Here is a 21,460-nt window from a genome sequence, read left to right as displayed (position 1 = left end):
AGAGCCTAAGTTGTGTCCCCGCCCGGGTCAGCGCTGCGCTCTGCGCAGTTTCTTTTCCTGTTAAAGCTTTTTCTTTCTCATGTTTTTCCTTTTCTCTCGTTCTTTTATTGTTTTCTCTCTCTCTCTCTCTCTCTCTCTCTGTCTTTCTTTCCCTTTTGTGAATGGGCTGCGGTGTCTTTGTTCTGGAGAGAAGCGCCCGTGTCGCTGACTTTTGTGAACCAGAGAAGGATCTTGTAAAACCTCCTTTTCTCCTTCATACTCCCCCACTCCCACCCCTCCTCCTTTGCCCCTTTGATTAGATGTTCCCTCATCGTCCAAAAAAAAAAAAAAAAAATGTAATTTCGTTGGTCTGGCGGCCACTTTCTTTGAACATTAGCTCGCTTTCAGCTCCAACTTCAATTAGAAGGAGTTGATTTTGAGAGATCAACAAAAGAACCGACCAAAGCCTTATTAAAGGTCCTAAGAAGATCTCCCGGGTCCTTTGAGAAGCAGTTAAGGAAACAGTGTGCCCTCCATCATATTCTGTTACCGTATTTTATTCGGACTCCAAAGGAAAGTGTCGCTTGGGGGAGGGGGAAGCACTTTGATGAGCGGCGGCCGCGGCCCCTTTTCACTCAGCGGGCTCCCCCTTCCTTCTCCTCCTCCTCCTCGCCCAGAGCCCAGTCCGCTCTCGGTGCCCGACCTCGCGGCCCCGGCTGCGCTGGCGCTCCCCACCGCGCTGCGCCTGGCGGCTCCTCGACTCGCCCTCACACTTACTCCTGTTCAAACTTTTCACTCCGCCTGTTGGGATGGAGGGGAGGGGGGATTAGGAAAAAGGGGTAGGAATTCCTCGAAAGGGAGTAAAGTGGTGCCTAATATTCAGAAAGAGGTGCCACTTACAAGAATCGCCTTGCTCAGGGTTGGGGCGAAACACTTTTTTTTTTTTGGCGCTCTGAAAAGTCCACCAGGTACACGGGTTTGAGAAGTTTGTTCGGCTGGGAAATGGGCTTCGCCAGTACGAACAATCCGGGGAAATAGCCCCAAGAAGGCTCCTTCTGCGGTGTGTGAGAAAGAAATTGAGGGCAGGGGTCTGTGGCCACGTTTTCCGCCAGATTGTCCCTGGTAGAAGGAGCCCGGGAAGGAGACAGAGACTGAGTGTGAAAAAGAAAGTTTCCTATTAAAATCTTTCGATTCAGAAGTAGAGTGTGTGTGTGTAAGGGATAGGAGACGCTGAGCTCCAACATTTGAGAAGAAGCGTTTAAGATTTGCAAACACCCTTCGTGGGGACGGTGAACCCCAGGAGACGCCGAGGAGCAGGTAAGTGGCGGTGCCTCCCCAGCGGGTGCCGTTCCCGGGCGCGGGAGTCCCGAGGCGCCGAGGCGGGAATCTGCGCACCCAGAGCTGCTCCTGCGCTCGACAAAGTAGCCTGTGCCAGCACGAGCCGCCCGCGGCGTCCGTCTGCAGGTGGTGGCGCGGTGAAAGAAGACGCTGGGGCCGCGGCGCCGAGAGAGGGGCCGGGGGCCCCCTCCACTCCAGCCCGCGGCTCCGAAGTCCTCGAGCCCACAGCCGGGCCGCTGAGCCGAGTGGCGCGCGGGAGAGCGAGGGAACCGGTTCTCCAGCACCTCGTCTCCTCTCTGCCACTCCCTCACGGGCGCCGAAAGGGCGAGGGAAGGGCGGGGACCTCGGGGCGGCCTCGGGACCGGCGTCCCCCTCTGCGGACGGGGCTCTGGCGCAGGGTTCGCTGTCTTCGCCTCTCTCTGCGCGGCGTTTGTCAGCCAAGCCCTGGAGTTAGCGCGCGACCAGGGCGGGGCGGGCGGGCGGTGAGGGCGGGGTGCAGGGGGCGGAGGAGGGCGGGGGCGCGCGGAGGTAACCCCCGGCTCGTGCTGCCATTGCCCGGCTCCCTGTCACTCAGCCCGCGCGGGGCCGGGGATTGGCAGCATAGCCCCGTTACGCACTCACCTCGCGTTCACATACCCGGGGAGGGCAGTAGAAAGGTGATCAATCTTCATCAGGCTACATTTCCAATCACCTAAACAACCCGGCAAGACAAGCCACTCCGACAAGGTAAATCGCTTGATTTATTTAGTTTGCAAAGTGCCTCTGCAGGACTTCCCTAGCCCCCACCGCCTCCACGTTGTATCGGGAATGCAGCTGCAACCGGGAGCCACCTCCCCACTCTGCCCCTTTCGCCCCCACCCAACCCTTGCGGCCCCTTGGCGCGGTCCCGGGCGAGGTAGTGTCTCGGGAACGCGTATGGCTTTGCAAACAAAGTGTGCAATAAAGTGAAACCTGGAGGGACACGCACAAAGCCACTGGAAAGAAAGAGAAGGAAGGAGGGAAGTTGGGCAAAGAAAGAAATCCGGGGATCCTACACCAACCGTCCGGCCCGGCGAGTAATTCCTGTGCCGCTCTGTTTTGCAGGTTGGCTGTCCCGCGGGTCTGTGTGAGGGCGCGAGGTAGATGGTGAGCGGCCCCGGCAGCTGAGGGCAGGTAAGGAGAAAGCCGTGGGGCCGCCCTGGACTCCGGGAGCGCGTTGGTCGTTCTTAACTCCCCTTCCTCAAACGGGTCCCCGCTTCCCAGGTCCCCGGCAGGTGGGCGGGGCTGGGGGGCGGCCTCGCTCCCCTCTTGGTGCGCGGAAGACCCCAGATATCTGCTTGGGCCCCGCGCCCCCTCCCCCGCCTCCTCCGAAGTCACCGAGCCGAAGTGCTAAGTTTGAAGAAAGTCTTTGAAAACTCACGCTGCAGCCTGGCAGAGGCGCCACGGCTTGACGTCCAGTTCTCTTTCGGCCCCAGAGCCCCGGCTGTTTCCCTTTCGTCCCCTTCCCTGCAAACTGTGTTCCCCCAGACCAGACCCTGGGTCCTGGAGGATAGGAGCGGAAGACTTCTTTAGTTCTAACTGCTCTCCCTGAACTCCCTAGCCTGGGCCTGCTTTGAATTCCCGCGACGCGGGGTGAAGCGACAGGTCCCCTGGGGCCCCAGCCGCACTCCCCCCAGCTCCACTTCCTACCCCTGGGAATAGCGCCTCAGGTTGGAGGCAACCGGGGAAGCGAGGCTTCGACCTTCCAGTCCGGGTCAGCGCGAGCTACGCTGCCGAGGCCTAGTTGTCTAGTCTCGATAGGGCCCTGGGGCTGTGGGTTCATCTAGAAGGATAGGCGGGGCGCACACGGAACTCTGCACTCAGGCCTCCCAAATCTGTGAGACCCTTTGGGGCGCTGGGCGGGTCACCTTTCAGCCTCCGCCGGGACGACATTGTCCGCAGCCAGGACCCGGCAGAAAGAAGGACCCGCTCGCGTTCGCGAAGAAGGGCCTGCGGCCGTGGCGAGGCGCCCCTGACCTCCCGCCGCGTCTTAGAGCCGCCACCTCTACCGAGGCCCCTTCTGCGTCTTCTGGCCGCCTCTGCGGGTCCTGGGCCTGTAACTGCGGTTCAGGTGTGGTGGGATTCCCGGTGAGCAATCTTTCAGCGGCTGGGCAGTGAGAGTTAACTGGAGGGGTGGCTGTGGGCTCTGGGGCCCAGACCCAGTGGCGGAGACCTTGGAAGGAATCTACTCTCCTAAGTGGGCAATGCGTCCCAGAGAGGCCCAGGTGCTGCTAGCCCCCCCTGCAGTGCCTCACCTTAGCTCTCCGGAGTCTCTACCTTTTCGTCCCGCTTTCAAAAACAAAACGAAACAACCCCTTATGCCCTGGACAGCCTGCCTCACTGGCGCCGAGTAAACGTTTGCTTTTGCAGTATTATTGAGGCCGGCTCCTACCGGACCAGAATTTTGCCTAGACTTGGGACCTTGTACACTCTGCGTTGTTTCAGGCTCTCACCTTTCCAGCTTGGCCCTGCTTTTTAATCTCTCCTCACTCCTAGTGACGCCCTACGAGTGTCTTTTACCCATTCCAAGCCTGAAAAGAGGCGATGGCGATCCAGAAAAGCTTACTTTTCAAAGAAGCTGCGGTCTTTGGGCTAAGGCCTTGTAGAGCCGAGTTGACCGCCCTGCGAAGTTCCATAAGCCTGCGTCCCCTCCCCATCCCGAGGCTCCTTGCCTCCGCCGAGACCAGGTAGCCGAAATGGCTCCCAATCACTGTTTCTGTGTGTCTCCTGTCTCCATAGGCTGGGCCCCAAGACGCAACAGAGCTTGAAGAACTGCGCAGTGGGAGCCCCGCACTGCGCCTGGCCCAGGCCCCCTGGATCCGTCCGGGCGCCTCCACCCGGCTGTTAGCATGATGTCTTACCTCAAACAACCCCCATATGGCATGAACGGGCTGGGCCTGGCCGGGCCAGCCATGGACCTCCTGCATCCTTCCGTGGGCTACCCGGGTGAGCACCGATCCCCGACCCCAGCCCCTGCAAATCTTGGGGACCCCCAGACTCTCGAGTTTGAGCACACACTTTGTGGCTGAGCAGGCCCAGGGAGCCGGTTGGCTAGTCTGCCTACAATGCACCGCATGTTGCAGGCTCACAGGACAGCCGCTGGTGGGTGAGGTGGGCCAGGCCAGTGATGTGGTGCAAGGTATGCCCTCCCAGCCTGACCACACGGGCAGCCTGTCTCTCATTGTGGTCCCACCAGCGGCACAAGACACACTGACCCACGGATTCGTTTCTCATGGGTGGCGTTTTTGGTGTGTGTGTGTGTGTGTGTGTGTGTGTGTCTTTGTGTGTGTCTATTCCTTTCCCCCCCAATACTGAATGAGGAAATCTGGACACTCTCTAGGCCCTGACAGGAAGGGCCAAGACTTCCTTATGGGAAATGACTGGCTGAGATGGAGAAGAGGGATTCTTCCTCCCTAATTAAATTGTCCTATACGTCGCCGGTCTGCACCAACTTTTGCACTGCGGATGTGGAAGGCTTGAGCTGAATCCCGGTTTTTTTTTTTTTTTTCCTAGCTCCCACTCCTTCACCTCCATTTATTCCCTCGGAAAGTGTTTTCCAGGTGGTGTTTCTGCGCACCCCTTCCCCATCCTCCAGCCAGGGGATGTGTTGGGGGGGGAGGTGGTGAAAGAAGGGAGATTGTATAACTTCTTCTCCTTTCTTAACCTCCGAGAGGCAGGGAAGGGGGCAACTCTAGAGTCCTGAAGACACTGGTTCCCAGTTGCACACATGCACTTTCTCCCACCTGTGGCCTCTCAGGCTCGGCCTTTCGGGGGTTTTCTTTCGCTTGGAACTCGGCTTTCTTTTGCAACGGCCTCGCGCAGGGCCCGCCAGGGGCCTGTCTGCGTCCTCTAGCGTGGGTCCGCGTGGCCACCGCTGACCCGAGGCGCCCCCGCGTGTCCCCTCAGCCACCCCGCGGAAGCAGCGGCGGGAGCGCACCACCTTTACACGCTCGCAGCTGGACGTGCTCGAGGCGCTCTTTGCCAAGACTCGCTACCCTGACATCTTCATGCGCGAGGAGGTGGCGCTCAAGATCAACCTGCCGGAGTCCAGAGTCCAGGTGCGCGTGCCCAGGGCTCCGGGGCCAGGGTAGGGGCCCTGGGGTTGGTTGGAGAGGGCCTGGGAAGGGTGGTGTGGTGTGGGGCGGACCTGCAGACTGGGCAGCCCCTCTCAGACTCCCCCTAGCGCTCAGCCCGGGCCTGGGAAAGGAGCAAAGTTAAAGTAACTAGCTTAGAGCCCTGGATTCGGCCCCTTGGTCCCAGGGCGCCTTCGGTATTGAAAGTCCTTTTATCCTAAAAATCCTATTCGGGAGGGCAAGCGAGGCTCCCAAAAGTAAAGTGCCTAGAGGGCCTGATGCTTGCCCCTGCTTCTTCGGCCATTCCAGGATTTGGCAGTTTCCTTCGGGGTCTTGAAATCTGCCCCCGCTCTTGCCTTGCATCCGGGGGATCCTGGGAATGGAAGAGTGGAGCTTGGCCAGAGCCTGGTACCCTGTCGGAGTGCACTCTGTGGGTGGCGCCGGTGTGATTAGACTCTTCCTTTGCCCAGAGAGGATGCTGAACGCAAAACCCGGCTACCGGCTTTGCTGTTTCTGGTTTTTGCGATAAAAATACTGTTTGGATTATAACTCAGAACTCTCCTGAAGGGCCTTTTATCATCGTCTTCTTTCCGAGGTCCGAGAAAGAACCTGGAATGTTGAGAACTTTGCCCCATTTGGTTCCCCACTTGGAGCCAAGAAGCCCAACGAAATTCTGCTCAGGCTTCCTTCCCCAGTCCCCCGAGTGTACTGCCTCTGTTCGGCCTCCTGACCTTACTTCTGCATCCACTCAAATTCTCGCCTTGCCCACGGGGGGGGGGGCCTTCTGTGGCCGACTGGCTCCCACCTCGGACTTGGTGACTGTCCCGCTCTCTGCGGTCTCCTTAGTGCCTCTCCGCAGTTTCCTCAGCTCTAGTCATAGAATACAGGGCCTCCAAACATACACGACGCTGTTGGGAAGCAGCCAACAGCAGCAGTTTAGAGATGGCTGAACTTCTGGCTGGACAGACGCAAATGTTCCGCCCTAGGGCAGAGCCGCGCTGGGGGTGGGGAGCTGCACATCCCTGCTTTGCCAGAGGAGGATCTTTGGTCAGAGGAACGGGGGAGGGTGGAGGAGCTGGGACTACTGGGACGTGGGCTGGCCTGGCCGGAGATGGGGAGGGGCGGAGGCCTCGGTAGGAGAGGGATGAAAGACCCTAGGCCGGGTAGTGGGTACAAGAGGCGGGGGAGTAGCAAGCTCAGCTCGCCCCCCCCCCCCCCCCCACCTCCTGAGACCCTCTTCCCCACTCGGCCCGTTACAGGTTTGGTTCAAGAACCGCCGTGCCAAATGCCGCCAGCAGCAGCAGAGCGGGAGCGGGACCAAGAGCCGCCCAGCCAAGAAGAAGTCGTCCCCCGTGCGGGAGAGCTCGGGCTCGGAAAGCAGCGGCCAGTTCACGCCGCCCGCTGTGTCCAGCTCCGCCTCATCCTCCAGCTCGGGCTCCAGCGCCTCCGCCAACCCAGCGGCGGCAGCGACTGCAGGCCTGGCCGGGAACCCGGCGGTGGCAGTCCCGTCGTCGTTGAGTACGCCGGCTGCCTCATCCATCTGGAGTCCGGCCTCCATCTCGCCGGGCTCAGCGCCCGCGTCGGTGTCAGTACCCGAGCCGTTGGCCGCGCCTAGCAACGCATCATGCATGCAGCGCTCGGTTGCAGGCGCCGCCTCGGCCGCAGCCTCTTACCCCATGTCCTACAGCCAGGGCGGCAGCTACGGGCAGGGCTACCCCGCGCCCTCCTCTTCCTACTTTGGCGGCGTGGACTGCAGCTCATATCTAGCGCCCATGCACTCGCATCACCACCCGCACCAGCTCAGCCCTATGGCACCCTCCTCGATGGCCGGCCACCACCACCACCATCCGCATGCGCACCACCCGTTGAGCCAGTCCTCAGGCCACCATCACCACCATCACCACCACCACCACCAGGGCTACGGCGGCTCGGGGCTCGCCTTCAACTCTGCCGACTGCTTGGATTACAAGGAGCCTGGCGCCGCCGCTGCTTCCTCGGCTTGGAAACTCAACTTCAATTCGCCCGACTGTCTGGACTATAAGGACCAAGCCTCATGGCGGTTCCAGGTCTTGTGAGCCCAGGAGTGGAAGGAAGAGGAGAAGAAACGCAACTACCTGCGCCCTCTGTGGTCCCCGTCCTGTTGCTGCTGCTGCCACCGCCCGCCTTCGCCTCGGCTTCTGCAGACCTGAATTTTCATGCCCCTAAAAGATGCCCTTTGCCTGCACTGCCGCCCTCATCTTTCTGCCCTTGTTTGGGGGATGTGCAGACCCGCCCAACCCTTGGATGAGGGGACCGGTGCCTCGGCTTGGCCCGCAAGTTCTATATGGGGAGAGCTGTGTGCTCTCCTCCTCAACCCCTAACGAACTCCTAAGCCACTCTCTTCCAGTCTTTCTGGGCAGTTATTATGCACTTGCAGCCTTCGGAGGCTCTTTGCTCTGACTCGCTGTTTGAGCCCTACCTACACTTTTATTTATTCTTTCTGGACACTGGAGTCCCTAACTGGCATGTGCCTGCCCATTGGAGTGCACCCACACTCCACCCCAAATCAAAACAACCACTAAGTGTTTCTCGCTTGCAGACTACGGCTCCTTCAGCTGCCCTCGCCCCTGCTCCCCGCCTGCAGGCCAGACCTTCCCGGCGTTTTCTCCTCCCCAGCGGGGTGCGCGGGGACAAGGCCCGAGGGAGGAGCGCGCCCCTAGCCTCTCGCGCACAGCCCCGCCCTGCGTAGAACTGGCTCAAGCTTCCGCCTCGGCGGGAATGCTGTACATAGTCGGGTCCGTTCCAGGGACCACTTAAACTTTTTAGTTGCTGTTGGTTGAACTGAACATATCTCGTCTTAGCGCCCAGGAACTAGAACTTTAAGATATATACAGCATATATATACATATATATACACACATATATATAAAACAAAAGCAAAAAATATTTTCCCTCTGTCCCCCTTCCTCTCTTCCTTAAACGATGGCGCTTTTATTTTTTCAGTTGCTGCAAAGCTGACCTGCCCTCTCACACCTTCTCCCTCTGTGTATTTATTAAAGAGAACCTTTTGGTTCCAGGAAGCTGGGCGCGGAGGGTCGGGAGGGTCCGAGAGTGTGGAGGAAACAGCCAAGTCAGGGTACGAGGGAGGGGGCTAGGCTGGGCGGGGACGTAGGACTGAGCCCTTCACCAGGTCCAAGCACAGAGTCGCAGTTCCGGTTTAGAGACCAATCACAAAGGAAAACAAAATAAATAAAAATGCGGCATTATGGAAAAACAAACAAACCGATCCAGGCCCCAAACCCCAGTTCCAATTCCTCTGTCGGCTTCTCTCTTTAACAACCCCGTTTTGTCTAGTGAGTTTTTAGTGCACCTTCATTCTCCGAAATCTGCGGAGAGCCCGCGCCTGTGTATGAATTTTGGCTTTGGCCTTTTCGTCCAGTAGGTGGGAAAGTAATTTGTAAATTTGATTTGTCCGATGTGAAGACCACAAATTACTTGTTGAAATGTAAGGCAGTCCCCCTCCTCCCCCTTTATCTACATTATTTCCCGAAAATAAATGCAAATTAATGAACGGCTTGTCAGTGTCGCTCTTCTGATTCCAGCCCCAGGTCCTGGTCTCGGGGAGCCTAAAAGGAGGGAAACTCCCGCGTTAATACCCCCGCGTGTTAATGACCTGTGTGAAGCAGGAGGCCAAACGGTAGGGAGGGAGGACATGGCAAGAGGAGTCTCCAGAGAACGTTCTCTGAGGGAGTGTCCTACCCTCCCGGTCAGCTTGGCCTCTTCCCCCAGGCGTTTTGACCCCGCATCCCCTCTCGCCATCCAGGACAGAGACAGGTGTCAGGACTCAATTCCCGAAGCAATTCCTTTCTCTTCAGAGGCAGGAACCTGGCACTGATTTCTTCACCCTAATTGCCTGCACCAGACAGAAGAGGGGGAGGGGAAGAGGGTCGGAGGCGGGAAAGGGTAGCTCTGTAATGCTCTCAGAGCTGAGCCAAAAAGGAAAAGAAAACAAAACGACAAAAAACCGATCCGTGTCCTGCATGTTGGCAGCAGACAACCTTCCTTTCTGCTGAGCTGTCCCGGGTGGCTTCACGGCGGCTAGGGGATCCGAGTCATTCCTTCCACGTGCTAAGATGTCCCTCTAAACCCTCAGGCCCTTGCCAGAAGTAGCCAAGTTATCTTTTGCTTATGGTGAAGTTTAAAACGCAAACATAAAATCTAGAAAAGTCGACAAGGACGCGTTTCACTTTGGCAGGGGAAGAAGACTCCCCACTTGCAGCAGGGGGTCGGAAAGGACGGTTGCATCTTGCCCTGAGAGAAGACCAGGAAGGAGGTGGGGAAGGGATGGGGTGATTCCTCCAGAAAACCCAGAGCCGGCGCTGTCCAGATTGTTTGGCCTGAAATCTGGGTGGAAGACCGAGAAGCTGTTCAACTTGTCCACGGGCAGGAAGGAAATAAGGAAACAACGAAAAGTTTCCTGCGAAGTGACCAACACACCCTATTCTTTTTATTCCGTGTGAGACCTGAGAACACAACGTGAAGCCGGGTTTGGAGAACGACCCCTCCCTCAGGGTCCCGCGCGGAGCAAGGTCTTAGGGCTGCGAGCTCCGGTGGTAGAAAAGCCTTTTCGGCCGCGTCCTCCCCCTGGACTCCGTAGGCCCGGCTCGGGCGCACTGCGCCTTCCCACTCCAGCAAACCCATTATCCCCGATTCAGCAAAGGCCCGCGGGAGGGCGCAGCCCGGGCCCCGCCGAGCCCCGCCCGCCGGCGCCGCCCCCGGAGGAAGACCCCCGAACGCAGGGCTGGGCCGCCCCCGCGCGGGCTCCGCCTTGGGCAGCGCCTCCAGTTAAAGGCGGAGCCAAGGCCAACCCGCCCGGGGAGCGCCGTGGCCCCTCGAGTGCGGGGCCCGCACGTGCCGGAGAGGCCGGGCCGGTGGCCGGAGCCAAGAGGCTTCCAGCCCGCGCTGCACGGGCCTGGGCACCACTGCTGGAGGGCTTCCCAGGTGCTCTCCTCAGCCGACCCTGCCCGTCCCGCCCCGGGGCCGCTCTGGCTCACGCAGCAGCTGCCAGTGCCGCTAGAGGCCCAGGTGCTAGGCTGCCCCCACCCGCAGCTCTGAGGCGGGTTCCGGGGGGGCGCCTAGCGGTCCTCTTGGCTATTCGGTGGAAAGAAACCAGGAGACCCGGCTTTGCGCCTGCTCGGACAACTGTGTGGCCTCCGGAGCAAGGTACTCAAACCCCTGGGCCTCAATTTCGTCGCATTTGTTAGTTTGTCCCGCTTGGCCTGGGACGTTCCAGAACTTCACACTTGGGGCCGAGGTTGCTGGTGGGTAGGTCTGACGTGTCCCCGCGGCCCGGCCACTCGGCGGCGTCTAGGAGCTTCGGCGCCTGCGTACTTCGGCAGACGGGAACCGGTGGCCAGGCGCACGGAGGCCCGGCGGGAGTTCCCGCCCGGGGGACGAAGCTTCGAAAAGAGGCACGTGCTTTTCCCAGGGCCTCCCCGCCTGTGCCGAGGCCCCGTGGCGCCGGGTGGAAACCAGGAACCCGAAGGCGCTGGGGCACCGCAGGCCACCAGGACGCGGGAGCTGGGGGGAGCAGGGTGAGTGCCTGGCCGCCGTGGGGGCGGCCCGAGGTGGCCAGGCCCGATGAGGTGAGGGCGCCCTCGCGGGCGGAGCGTCCTCGGGAGGCGGCCGTGGCGGCGGCGGCTGCGGCGGCGGGAGCGCCGAAGGCCCCTCCCGGCCGGCCACCTGTTAATGGGCAGAGCCGCCCTCAGCTCGCCCTTCGCCCTTCTCCCGCGGGAGAGAGGTTTGTCTGGTTTGGGTTTTGGTGTTCGTGACACAAGTGAAGCAACTTAAGGAGATTTAGCAACTTCAGAACATTTAGCAATGTTAAGATGTCAACAGTTTTTTTCGTGGCGTGCTCAACGAAATCTTCGTGTTTTTTACCCATAGCGTGTATTCTCTCCTCAAACCCCAGGGGCAAAAAAGTTTACCCTTAACGTGAACATGTGCGAGGTGCCATGTGGGTAAAGATAACTCATATTTGTGATTTTTAAGGAATTTTAAAACTTAAAACAATCCCAAGAGCACCGCATTAATTTACTGAAGCTCTGAAAAGATTCAGTAACCTCGTTTGTTGTAGAACTTTTCAGTATTCAGTAGCTACTGAGAGTATATGGAGACATTTTCCTAGATGGTGAAAACATTTTTTTGGGGGGGGGGAATCCTTAAAGCTAGAGAGTATTAACGCGACAGGAAAAACAGGTAAAAAGACACTGAATGTCAACAAATTCGTGTCTGCTACATTATTGAGAGCAAAAAGCAGTGGTTTCATTTATTGTGTCAAAAGAAAATTACTAGTTTTTTTCATGTATTTTGTTCAAAATACCAGTTTCACAAACTTTTTTCGATTGTGAAAATAAATGATAAATTCACTACTCTGGCAGAATTGTTATTGATGTTATTAAGCATTAACAGGCACTAAGGTTTTCTTTAGATACAGAAATAAAATGTATCTGATATATTAAATGTAGTTAATATATACATTATTGGTAAAGAAAATCTGTATCATTACTATTCAAAACCAAAAAAATCACTTGGCTTCTGATGCAGAATTAATTTAAGAACAGCAACAAGATATCTTTATAAAATTCCTTAATTGAAAACCGATCAAATTCTCAACAAGTTATTCTATATTTTCCACACTTTCCCTTCCCCCATACATTTTAATATCTAAAACGAGACTGAAAAAAAAAAACTCCTTAGGTTTAACTGAGGAATATTTTATTCAACAATATAAATCTTAAAGTAAAAACCAACTAAAAGGTGAATATGAAATAATAACAGTGTATTTCTTATTTGACAACAAGAAAACATCTCCATTATCTTTAAGAAAGAACCTGTTTAATTAAATGGGTGTCTGGAATATACTCTTTTTGAAAAGGAGAGGCTTTATTTTTGGCTTTTTGGCTTTATTTTTAGTAAATTGTTCCTGAAAAAGCAATTATGCCTTAATCATCCTGTTGCTCTTTACTGATACCTGAAGAAAGTATTGGATTGTTTTGTGAGGGAGGGGACCCTGCCATTTTGACCTAATGATTGTTTAATCAGGCTTTGAAAATGAGTTGGATTTTACTTAAAACACATTAGGTGCAGTCTTTCAAAAGCTTTTGAAAATCAAAAATATTTTCCAAAAATTCTTCAGTAACTTAGGTGAAATGGCAGTTGCATAATATAGCCAAAGTTGAAACTGCTTTTAATATATCTGATTTTTTTCTTACAAAAAAACAAAGCACAGAAGTGTGTGGATGTGCTCACAACGAACATGCATATTCCTCTAATTATGAAATTGTACATTCAGGTTTCTAGGACTATTACTTCAGAGACAAGGATATGCTTTAAAATATTTTTGAGTTCTTCTAATCAAATAGGACTTAACTCGATTTAATCAGTGGTGACCCATCAAAATTTAAACATTGACAATCTATTGTGTTTCTAAAAATTGTACACCTCCTATCCCCTTTGTATAATTTACTTGGTGGCTAATATAATCAAAGACACAAAGTTCCATTTCATTCCAGAAGTCCTAAATACTTCATTTTTCAGAGGTTAATCTTTATAGAACAGCTTATGAAACTATTTTAGAAAATTTTAGAAATTCTTTTAAAGTGGATTGTAAAACTAGGATTTAAGGAACTTGAGTCACAATTTTTTCAGGATTGAAGTGGAGTATAAATAAATCATAACTAATTTTGATAGTTGGCATAAAATTAATGAAACTGTAGGAATAAATGGCCTCTGATTCAACAACGTGTCTAAAGAGCTTATAAAATATTTTTAGTATGCAAATATTCTCATGTATGTTCAAAGCTCTGAATGCTTATAAGATATACCATCGTCTGTCATAGCTATTTAAATGTAGGAATCAAATTTTCTTTTTAAAGTTTACTTAAAAATTTTTATTGTGAAATATACATGGAAAAGAAAGTGTAAAACACATACACTTTAAAGGGAAAAGAAAATTTACATGGAGCAGCATGTTTTGAAATACTTTGAAAAGTAGATTGGGGTTGGTTACAATGGCAGTGTGTAAATCTGTTACATAAATTATGTCAAGTTATGTTTCAGGGATTTTGTTAAATCTTTAGAATAGTGACTATTAACATATAAAGACACCCTTTTTAAGGCAGAAAAACAATTACAATCATAGTATATAGAAGTTCTATAGGCCTTTGAAAATCCGTAGGGTTTCTTTTTTGATGTAAGAATTGTGCTTTATGTCTATGTATGTTTTTAATGAAGGAGCACCAAAAATACCTATCTTCTTGTTTCTGAAGCATGGATATTTGACCTCCACACAAAGCAACAGCTTCTACTCTTGATTTCATTCCTGGTGACCCTCAAATCCATATTCCTCTCTCAGACCTATCTGTTTGACTTCATGTACCTGTACACCCACTGAGAGAAGCCATTGGAGTTTAGGTCTTAGTATGTTAATGATACGATGTCTGGGACTTGCTTCAAAATAATAGAGGAAGAGAAGGAATGAGTGGAGTATAGATAAAACCAGATTAGCCGCGAGTCGATAATTGTTGAAGTTAAGTGAGAATACATACAACTCATTATACTATACTTTTATATATTTACATATTTTTTCATAATAAAAAGGGAATAAAAATATGTATTAGTTTGCTGAAAGTAGTTTTTGAGTATGTTAAGAAAACTGAGTTTCCCATACTTTTGGAGCTCCTACAGTATTATTTGCATATATTATTTTCTTTATCTGCTCTCAAGTCTTGCAAGATTAGTTGGTGTGAGCCTCAGAGAGGTTTGATTATTTACTCAAGGTTACATAATTTAGGTGGCAGAACTTGGTACTCAGGTCTTCAGATCCCATGTTCTTTTGCTATAAAAGCTACCTAAAATTTTCAATATGTTAGCAAACATTAATTTTTAAGAAACCACCAGATCACTTGACAGTCCAGTTACCAGATTATCAACAAAACATGCTTTATCTAAGTTGGAGTTATAAAATTTGAGCTTTGATAACTGAGAATTATTTCCTGGGACATTATTACCTTTATGTTTCTGGGCATCACTTCAATCTAATTTTTATGAGTGTTCAGAAAGATTTTAATAGAGCATTAACTGAGAGTACTGGTCTGAGACCACGTCTTTCTATCTACTCTTTTAATTTCTTATTAATTTTTAATTCCTTACTAGTTCATTTCTGAGTAATTTTAAAATTCCTTCCTGGCTGGTTCATGTTTATGAGTGGTGTTTTTTGTTCTTGACCAAATCTTTTTTGCTCCTTAGAATATTACTTTGCTACCTTATAGGAGTTTTAACCAGGGAAAGCTGTGTAAACCAGATAAGGAGTTGAGATTAGATTAATGGCTCTGTGTGTGAGGCTTAGTTTATTTGTAAACAGATATTTGGAATCTTATATTCTAACTATACTAACTTGGGAACTTCTCTTTTCAAGTTTTGAAGTTTGTAGCTTAATTTTTAAAATCTGATAGCAAATCCTGTCTTTTTAAGGGTATATTTTATTTTTTCAGAGCTAAGTCTGGAAATTTAAAAATGGGTTAACAAGTTGGGTCATAGAAATCACGTCACTTTATAGATATAGGATAGATATAGATTTCCTTTATTGAAAAGTGAAAAGCAGAAGTCTTGTTTAAATTGCATCTTTATTTCTTTAGTTTTTAAAAACCCCTCAGGTCATGCTTCTATTCTTGCTACTGTCCTCTTTCTTCAGTCTTCCTCTTCCCTGATGTAAAAAATAAAGGTTGTTTGTTCATGATCCTTAATGTTTGGAAAAGAACACATCTAGTATCCGTATTCTTCCTGTATTTCCTCAGTTGAGGCATAAACTTTATCATATACTCATGTTAGCACTTAATAATTCCTGCATGTCTTTGTGTCTGTACATTTGGAACTGAGATTCTTCCCACCCTATTGTATTCCAATCAATAAAATAGCTAAATCTTTTATCCCAAGAGAGATGAGAAGTCAATGGGGGTCCTAATGCTGAGGGAAGCCTAAGGGATGGGACTAAGTTTTCCTGTAGTTGAAGTCCTTGGCACAGTGCCAGATACAAGGTGGGTCTCAAATGAAAGAATGAAATCCAGTCATCAGCCTTGAAACAGATTTAAATGTAATTCATCTCAGATACAGAATTGTCTTTTTTTTCTTTGTGGTATTCAGAGTTAGTTCTGAATGAATTCAATAGCATGTTTTCTTAATCTCTTTTAATCATCCTTAGAATCAAGACCTTTCTGGTGACTTCTCACTATTACATCTCTTGTTAAATATAAGACCATTTCAAAATTTCGTTCATTAAAATTTTAAGTTATATACTTAAAAGTCCATAAAATGTATATATACATTTAATCAAATAGTTATCAACATCTTGTAATCACCACCACCAGGGTCAAAGAATAGAACATTATTGGGACTGCAGAATTGCCTGAATATATCCTTTGCCCATTACAATCACTTCTGTCTCCCCATAAGTAACCACTATCCTATCATTTATAATAACTGTGTTCTTGCATTTCTCTTTTAATTTAACTACTGGATATGCATTCCTAAACTATATGGATTTGTTTTGCCTATTTTAAATTTTATATGAATAGAATTACATTGTATTTTTTTTGTAACTTTTTTCCACTTAAAATTATAAGATTCTTTCATGTTATGGTGTGTATCTGTAGCTTCTTCACTTTCATTGCTGTATGCTGTATAGTATTCCATTGTATAAATATACCACAATTAATTGATCTGTTCTGTTGATAGGCATTTGTGATGTTTCCAGGTTGGGATAATTATAATGGTGCAGCCCTGATAATTCTTTTATGTGTATCCTGATGCACATAAAGATGCAAATCTCAAGAGTATATCCTAGGAGTGAAATTTCTGAGCCATAGGGGATGCATATTTCCAACTTGACTAGATATTGGCACAGTTTTTCAAGTTGGTTGTGTTAATTTATATTCCCAAATAGTGTATGAGAATTCCAGTTGCTCCTTATCTTTGTCAAAGCTTAGTATTTTTAGACTTTTAAAAATTTTGTCAATTTATTGGATGTGTAATAATATCTCATTGTGGTTTTAATTTGTGTTTTCTTGGTTAGTAGTGAGATCGAGCGCTTTTTCTTATGTTTATTTGGATATCATTTTTGTGAAGTGTCTATTCTTATATTTCCTTTTTTTTCCTTTAGGTTGTCTACCTTTTCTCTGATTTGTAAGAGATCTTTACATATTCTGAAAACTAGTCCTTTGTCATTTATATGAGTTGAAGATTATTTTTCCCACTTCGTGCATGGTCTTTTCACTCTTTCTTATGGTGTTTTAAAGATTTTATTTGTTTATTTGTCAGAGAGAGAGAGCACAAAGCAGGGGGAGCGGCAGGTGGAGAGGGAGAAGCAGACTCCCCGCTGAGCAGGGAGCCTGAGGTGGGACTCTATCCTAGAACCCTGGGATCACGACCTGAGCCGAAGGCAGACACTTAACCGACTGAGCCACCCAGGCGTCCCTCTTATGGTGTTTTAAAGTAGCTGAATTTGTTAATCGTTTATGACTGGTGCTTTTTGTGTGTCTTATTTAGGAAATCCTTTCTTACCTCACGATGATGAAAATATTTGCCCAGATTTTCTTTTAAAAGATTTAAGTTTCACCTTACATATTAATCATCTGACTTTTTTATAGGGAACAGTATTTGACAGCATTTCCTCCTCTTGAAACTTTATCTGCTCGTATAACTGCAAATGTCCTCTTTATGTTGATAATTCCAAAAATCTATATTTTTGGTATTGACTGTATTCCTTAGCTGAGACCCATATTTCCAACTGCCTCCTGGATCTCTCCACTTGAATATCTTGCAAATATTTGCTAATATCTTAGTTTAAAGCTCATATTTTAAAATTTTGTTTTTTGTTTAGATTAAATCATCGTGTAAGCCAAAATACATGGTAGAATCTTTGACTCTTTTTTCCTTATCTTCTCCATCAAAACAGCCATCCTGTCCAAGTGATTCTACTTATAAAACGCATGTTAAGTCCATTCATTCCCTTCTTTCCAGTTGCACAATTACTGCTCAGAGTTCCACCTAGTCTGGTATGATACCTTCTACTTGGTTTTCCTGCCTTCTATTCCCCTTCTCTAGTCATTCACTCACACAACCCCAGAGTTTTCTTTGTAAAGACACAAATCCCATCTCTTTCCTGCTTTTATGGCTTTTCATTGCCTTCATTATAACAAAAAATTCAAATTCCTTCACACAGCTCCTACCATTGTTCTGCAGGAATCTCGTGTTTTAGCCACACCATGCTACTTACTGTTTCCCGAAGAAGCCATGTCCTTCTGCCTTTTTCCATGTTGTCCCATTTGCTTGGAATAGTCTTCCTTCCACCTCTTCCCACTGGGAATACCCACCATCATTTCCAGAAAGAATTAATCCTCCCTGCCTCTGGGCTTCCCATAGCACTTTGTTCATACTTTTATTGCAGTACTTATTATAACACTTTATATTTATTGGTCTCCTATTCTAGACTATGAAGTTTTTGAAGACAGATAATATGCTTAATTAATCTTTTTTTCTTAGAATCTAGCAATGCTTAGTACAAAATAGTAGTCAATAAATCCCTGAAGAAAAAAATATTGAAGAATTGTGTTAACTTTAAAAAAGAATATAGAAATGTATGCATTGACTAAAAAGCCATAAGCAGGGAAATACGTTCATGAAAGGGTACACTGGGCTGTTTTATGTGAGTGGATTATAGCTGAAAATATTAGAACCATGCTGCTCTGGTCCAGTGCTAACTGAAGGGACAAAAATAATCTTAAAAGAACAAATAAAATTGAGTTCTCATTTTTAAAAGGGTGACTTACATATCAAACAGACTTAGAATAAAAAGTTAAATAAAATTAGTTTTAAAAAAGAAATTCACAATACTGCTGAAGAAGTTTTTGACTTTCGGGGACCACATTAATGAGCATAGTCTATCCTGTTACAAATTTTATAATATCATGAATTACATCTGTTTTGACAGCACTTGCTAACTCTTACTCTGGAAGGTGCTGGTAAATCGAGGTACCCCTTAGGTTTAATCGGAATAGTGACAGGTTGACAGTTGTTGCATTTGCTGATTCTGCAGATTCCTATAACCAATAAAACCTTTGGTGACTGGAGTCTAAATATTTACTCAATGTTCATACAGCAAACACACAGCACAATTGAATTATGGTGAGACAGTTTTTTACAGTTCCTCTGGAGGAAGCAGGGTTAGTGTTAAATAACATTATCTTTCTTTTCATGTTAATATAACTGATTCATTGTATGCACAAGAATATTCTAAATACAAAATGTTCTTAGAGAAATTTTAAGAGCAAATGATTTTTCATTAAAATATTATATATCATTTATATTGGATTTCTGATTGGAGTAAATCTTTAAAGAAGCTTGAAAAAGTTTGTCTTTATCTGCAGATAAGTTATCTTCTGATGATGAATTTATAGATTTTGAAATAAACCAGCACCTTAATCATAAAAGCAACTTCTAGATAAACATGGTCAGTAATACATGTTTGATTTTCACTCTCTCTTGAAAACATACTAAAATGAAAGTCAGGGAATAAAGAAAGGCATAAACTCCATAAGGACAAAGAGAACATGAGAGGAGATGTCAACAGACTTGGAAGCTGGGCCATTGGTAGATGGATGAGTGGTAACTGTCTTAGTAAAGAAAGCTGACCCCTCCGTTTGTGCACACCTGGCTAGCTAAGATAGTGACTATTGGCCAGTGGCTGTTTAGATACTGATGGTCTCCAGACAAGAGGCCAGCGTGAGCTTGGTAGGGAACCAGAGCTCTATCTTGGATGATCTGATTGCAATATATTTGTCTAGATTCTTTGAGCCTGGGAATAACTGAACATTCATAGATGAAATATGCTATGTAAGCAGCATATATTATGAATGATATTATTAATGAATATAAGGAAGACCTGCAGTGGCTTTGTTCAATGAGGATACAATAACTCTAGATACTATGCAATCATATAGAGCAACACTGTCTAATAGTGTGGCCACTAGCCATGTGTGGCTTTTGAGCTTCTGAAATATTGCTAATCTGAATGAAGATTGCAATGTAAGTGTGAAATTCACCTTGGATTTCAAAGACTTAGTATAAAAAAATGTAGAATATCTCCTTAGTGGGGCTTCTGGGTCTCACAGTCTGTTAAAGCTTTCGAGTGACTCTTGGTTTCGACTCAGGTCGTGATCTCAGGGTTGTGACATGGAGCCCTGGGTCAGGCTCCACGCTCAGTGTGGAGTCTGCTTAAGATTCTTTCTCCCTCTCCCTTTCCCTCTGCCTCCCCCCTACCCCCATACTTGGTCTCTCTCAAATAAGTAAATCTTTAAAAAAAATATCTCCTTAGTAATTTTTTATTAGTTGCTTAATGAAATATTTTATATAGTATATGTTATGTTAAACAAAACATATTATTAAAAATATTTCACCTGTTTGTTTTTACTTTTCTAATGTAGATACTAGACCATTTTAAATTTCGTATGTGGCTCTTATTATTTTTATACAGCTGTGAATAGTGGTATTGATCCTTGAGTGGCTGGTACGGTTCCCTGGTCTCTGTCTTACAGGAGCCCTTTAAAAATAAATAAATAAACAAATGGGGACCTGCTCCATATTGTGCAACACCTCTCAGTAGTACCTAAAGTATTGCAATATATCCTTCTAGCAAAATACCCTGTTAGTGGAATTATGAGTCTGTTTATTGAATAAAAGAGAATAGTCTAAAGGTATCAATAGATATCTTGATAAAATTTGTAATTTTCTTGTTATCCATCTACCATGGTTCTTCAGCACAACTCCTTCCTGAATCCATATAATTTTACTTACCTGATTACTGATTGCTTTAAGAAAACACAGATTTGAGCCAAATGAGAATATTGTAGAGTCTTGGTTACCAACCTGGTCTTTGGTTCTCAAGCTTTCTAGCAATATTTCTGTTTTCTAATACTTCAGTCTTGATAGTGGCTTCTTAAAACCTTTCACTCTTCTCAAACCTCGTATCCATGTTCTCAGCAGATGACCCCATATCCTACTTCACTGACAAAATGCTATAGAAGTTGTCAGAGGAGAATGCCCTTGACTTTCAACTACAGATCTTTCTTGGGATTATGTCCCAATAAACCCGTTGTAAGTTGAAAATATTTTGAGTCAAAATGCATTTAATACACCTAACCTACCAAATTGTTGCAACTTAGCCTCGCCTACCTTAAATGTGCTCAGAACACTTACATTAGCCTACAGTTGGGCAAAATTATCTATTAGAAAGCCTATTTTGTAATAGAGTGTTGAGTATCTCCTGTAATTTATTGAATACTGCGCTGAAAGTGAAAAACAGAATGGTTGTAGGGTATCACTTGTTAACCTTTGTGTTGTCATGGCTGACTGGGAGCTGAAGCTGGCTGTCACTGCCCAGCATCATGAGAGAGTATTCTACTGGGAATCACAAGTCTGGGAAAAGATCAAAATTCAAAATTCGAAGTATGGTTTATACTGAATGTGTATCACTTTTGCACTGTTGTGAAGTCAAAAAATTCTAAGTTAGGGACCATCTATATGGATACTCTCTCTCTGTGTATGTATGTATGTGCCATGCTACAGTTTAACCTGTACTCACAGCCATTCTTTACATCCTGCCCACTGCTAGGCATGATGGTTCTCTTCTCCTGTCTGGGGATAATCTCTTTCTGTGTTGTGCGTCTTATCCCCTTGTGCTTCCTCAGAGCCCTCTCTTTTGGCATCTTCAGTTTCTTTCTCCTTCTCTATTAGCTTCATCTCAACAGTACTTAAACATGCTTTAACTTCTACCATCTTAAAAAAAAATAACCCTCTCTTGGGGTGCCTGACTGGCTTGGTCAGTAAAGCATGTGACTCTTGATTTCGGGGTTGTAAGTTCAAGCCCCAGGTTGGGTGTAAAGATTACTTAAAAATAAAATCGTCTAAAAACAAAACTCTCTCTTGACTGCTTGTCCTGTACCTACCACTAGGTCTTC

The 21,460-nt window shown here is 47.5% G+C and overlaps 1 protein-coding gene across 1 annotated transcript; it reads left to right on the top strand.

Moving 5' to 3' along the window:
• The first annotated feature begins 1,953 nt into the window (after nucleotides 1–1,953).
• On the top strand, nucleotides 1,954–8,953 carry OTX1 (orthodenticle homeobox 1). Its single transcript, XM_032411165.1, has 5 exons — nucleotides 1,954–2,043; nucleotides 2,401–2,469; nucleotides 4,075–4,281; nucleotides 5,242–5,393; nucleotides 6,668–8,953. Exons 3-5 carry the CDS (start codon nucleotides 4,185–4,187, stop codon nucleotides 7,481–7,483), a joined length of 1,065 nt encoding a protein of 354 aa, XP_032267056.1. The 5' UTR covers nucleotides 1,954–2,043; nucleotides 2,401–2,469; nucleotides 4,075–4,184; the 3' UTR covers nucleotides 7,484–8,953.
• Nucleotides 8,954–21,460: the final 12,507 nt, after the last annotated feature.

The sequence above is a fragment of the Phoca vitulina genome, unplaced genomic scaffold (genome assembly GCF_004348235.1).
Source record: "Phoca vitulina isolate PV1807 unplaced genomic scaffold, GSC_HSeal_1.0 scaffold12, whole genome shotgun sequence".
NCBI classification, from domain to species: domain Eukaryota; kingdom Metazoa; phylum Chordata; class Mammalia; order Carnivora; family Phocidae; genus Phoca; species Phoca vitulina.
The sequence above is the reverse complement of the archived record's forward strand: the minus strand, read 5'-3'. Positions and strand labels throughout refer to the sequence as shown.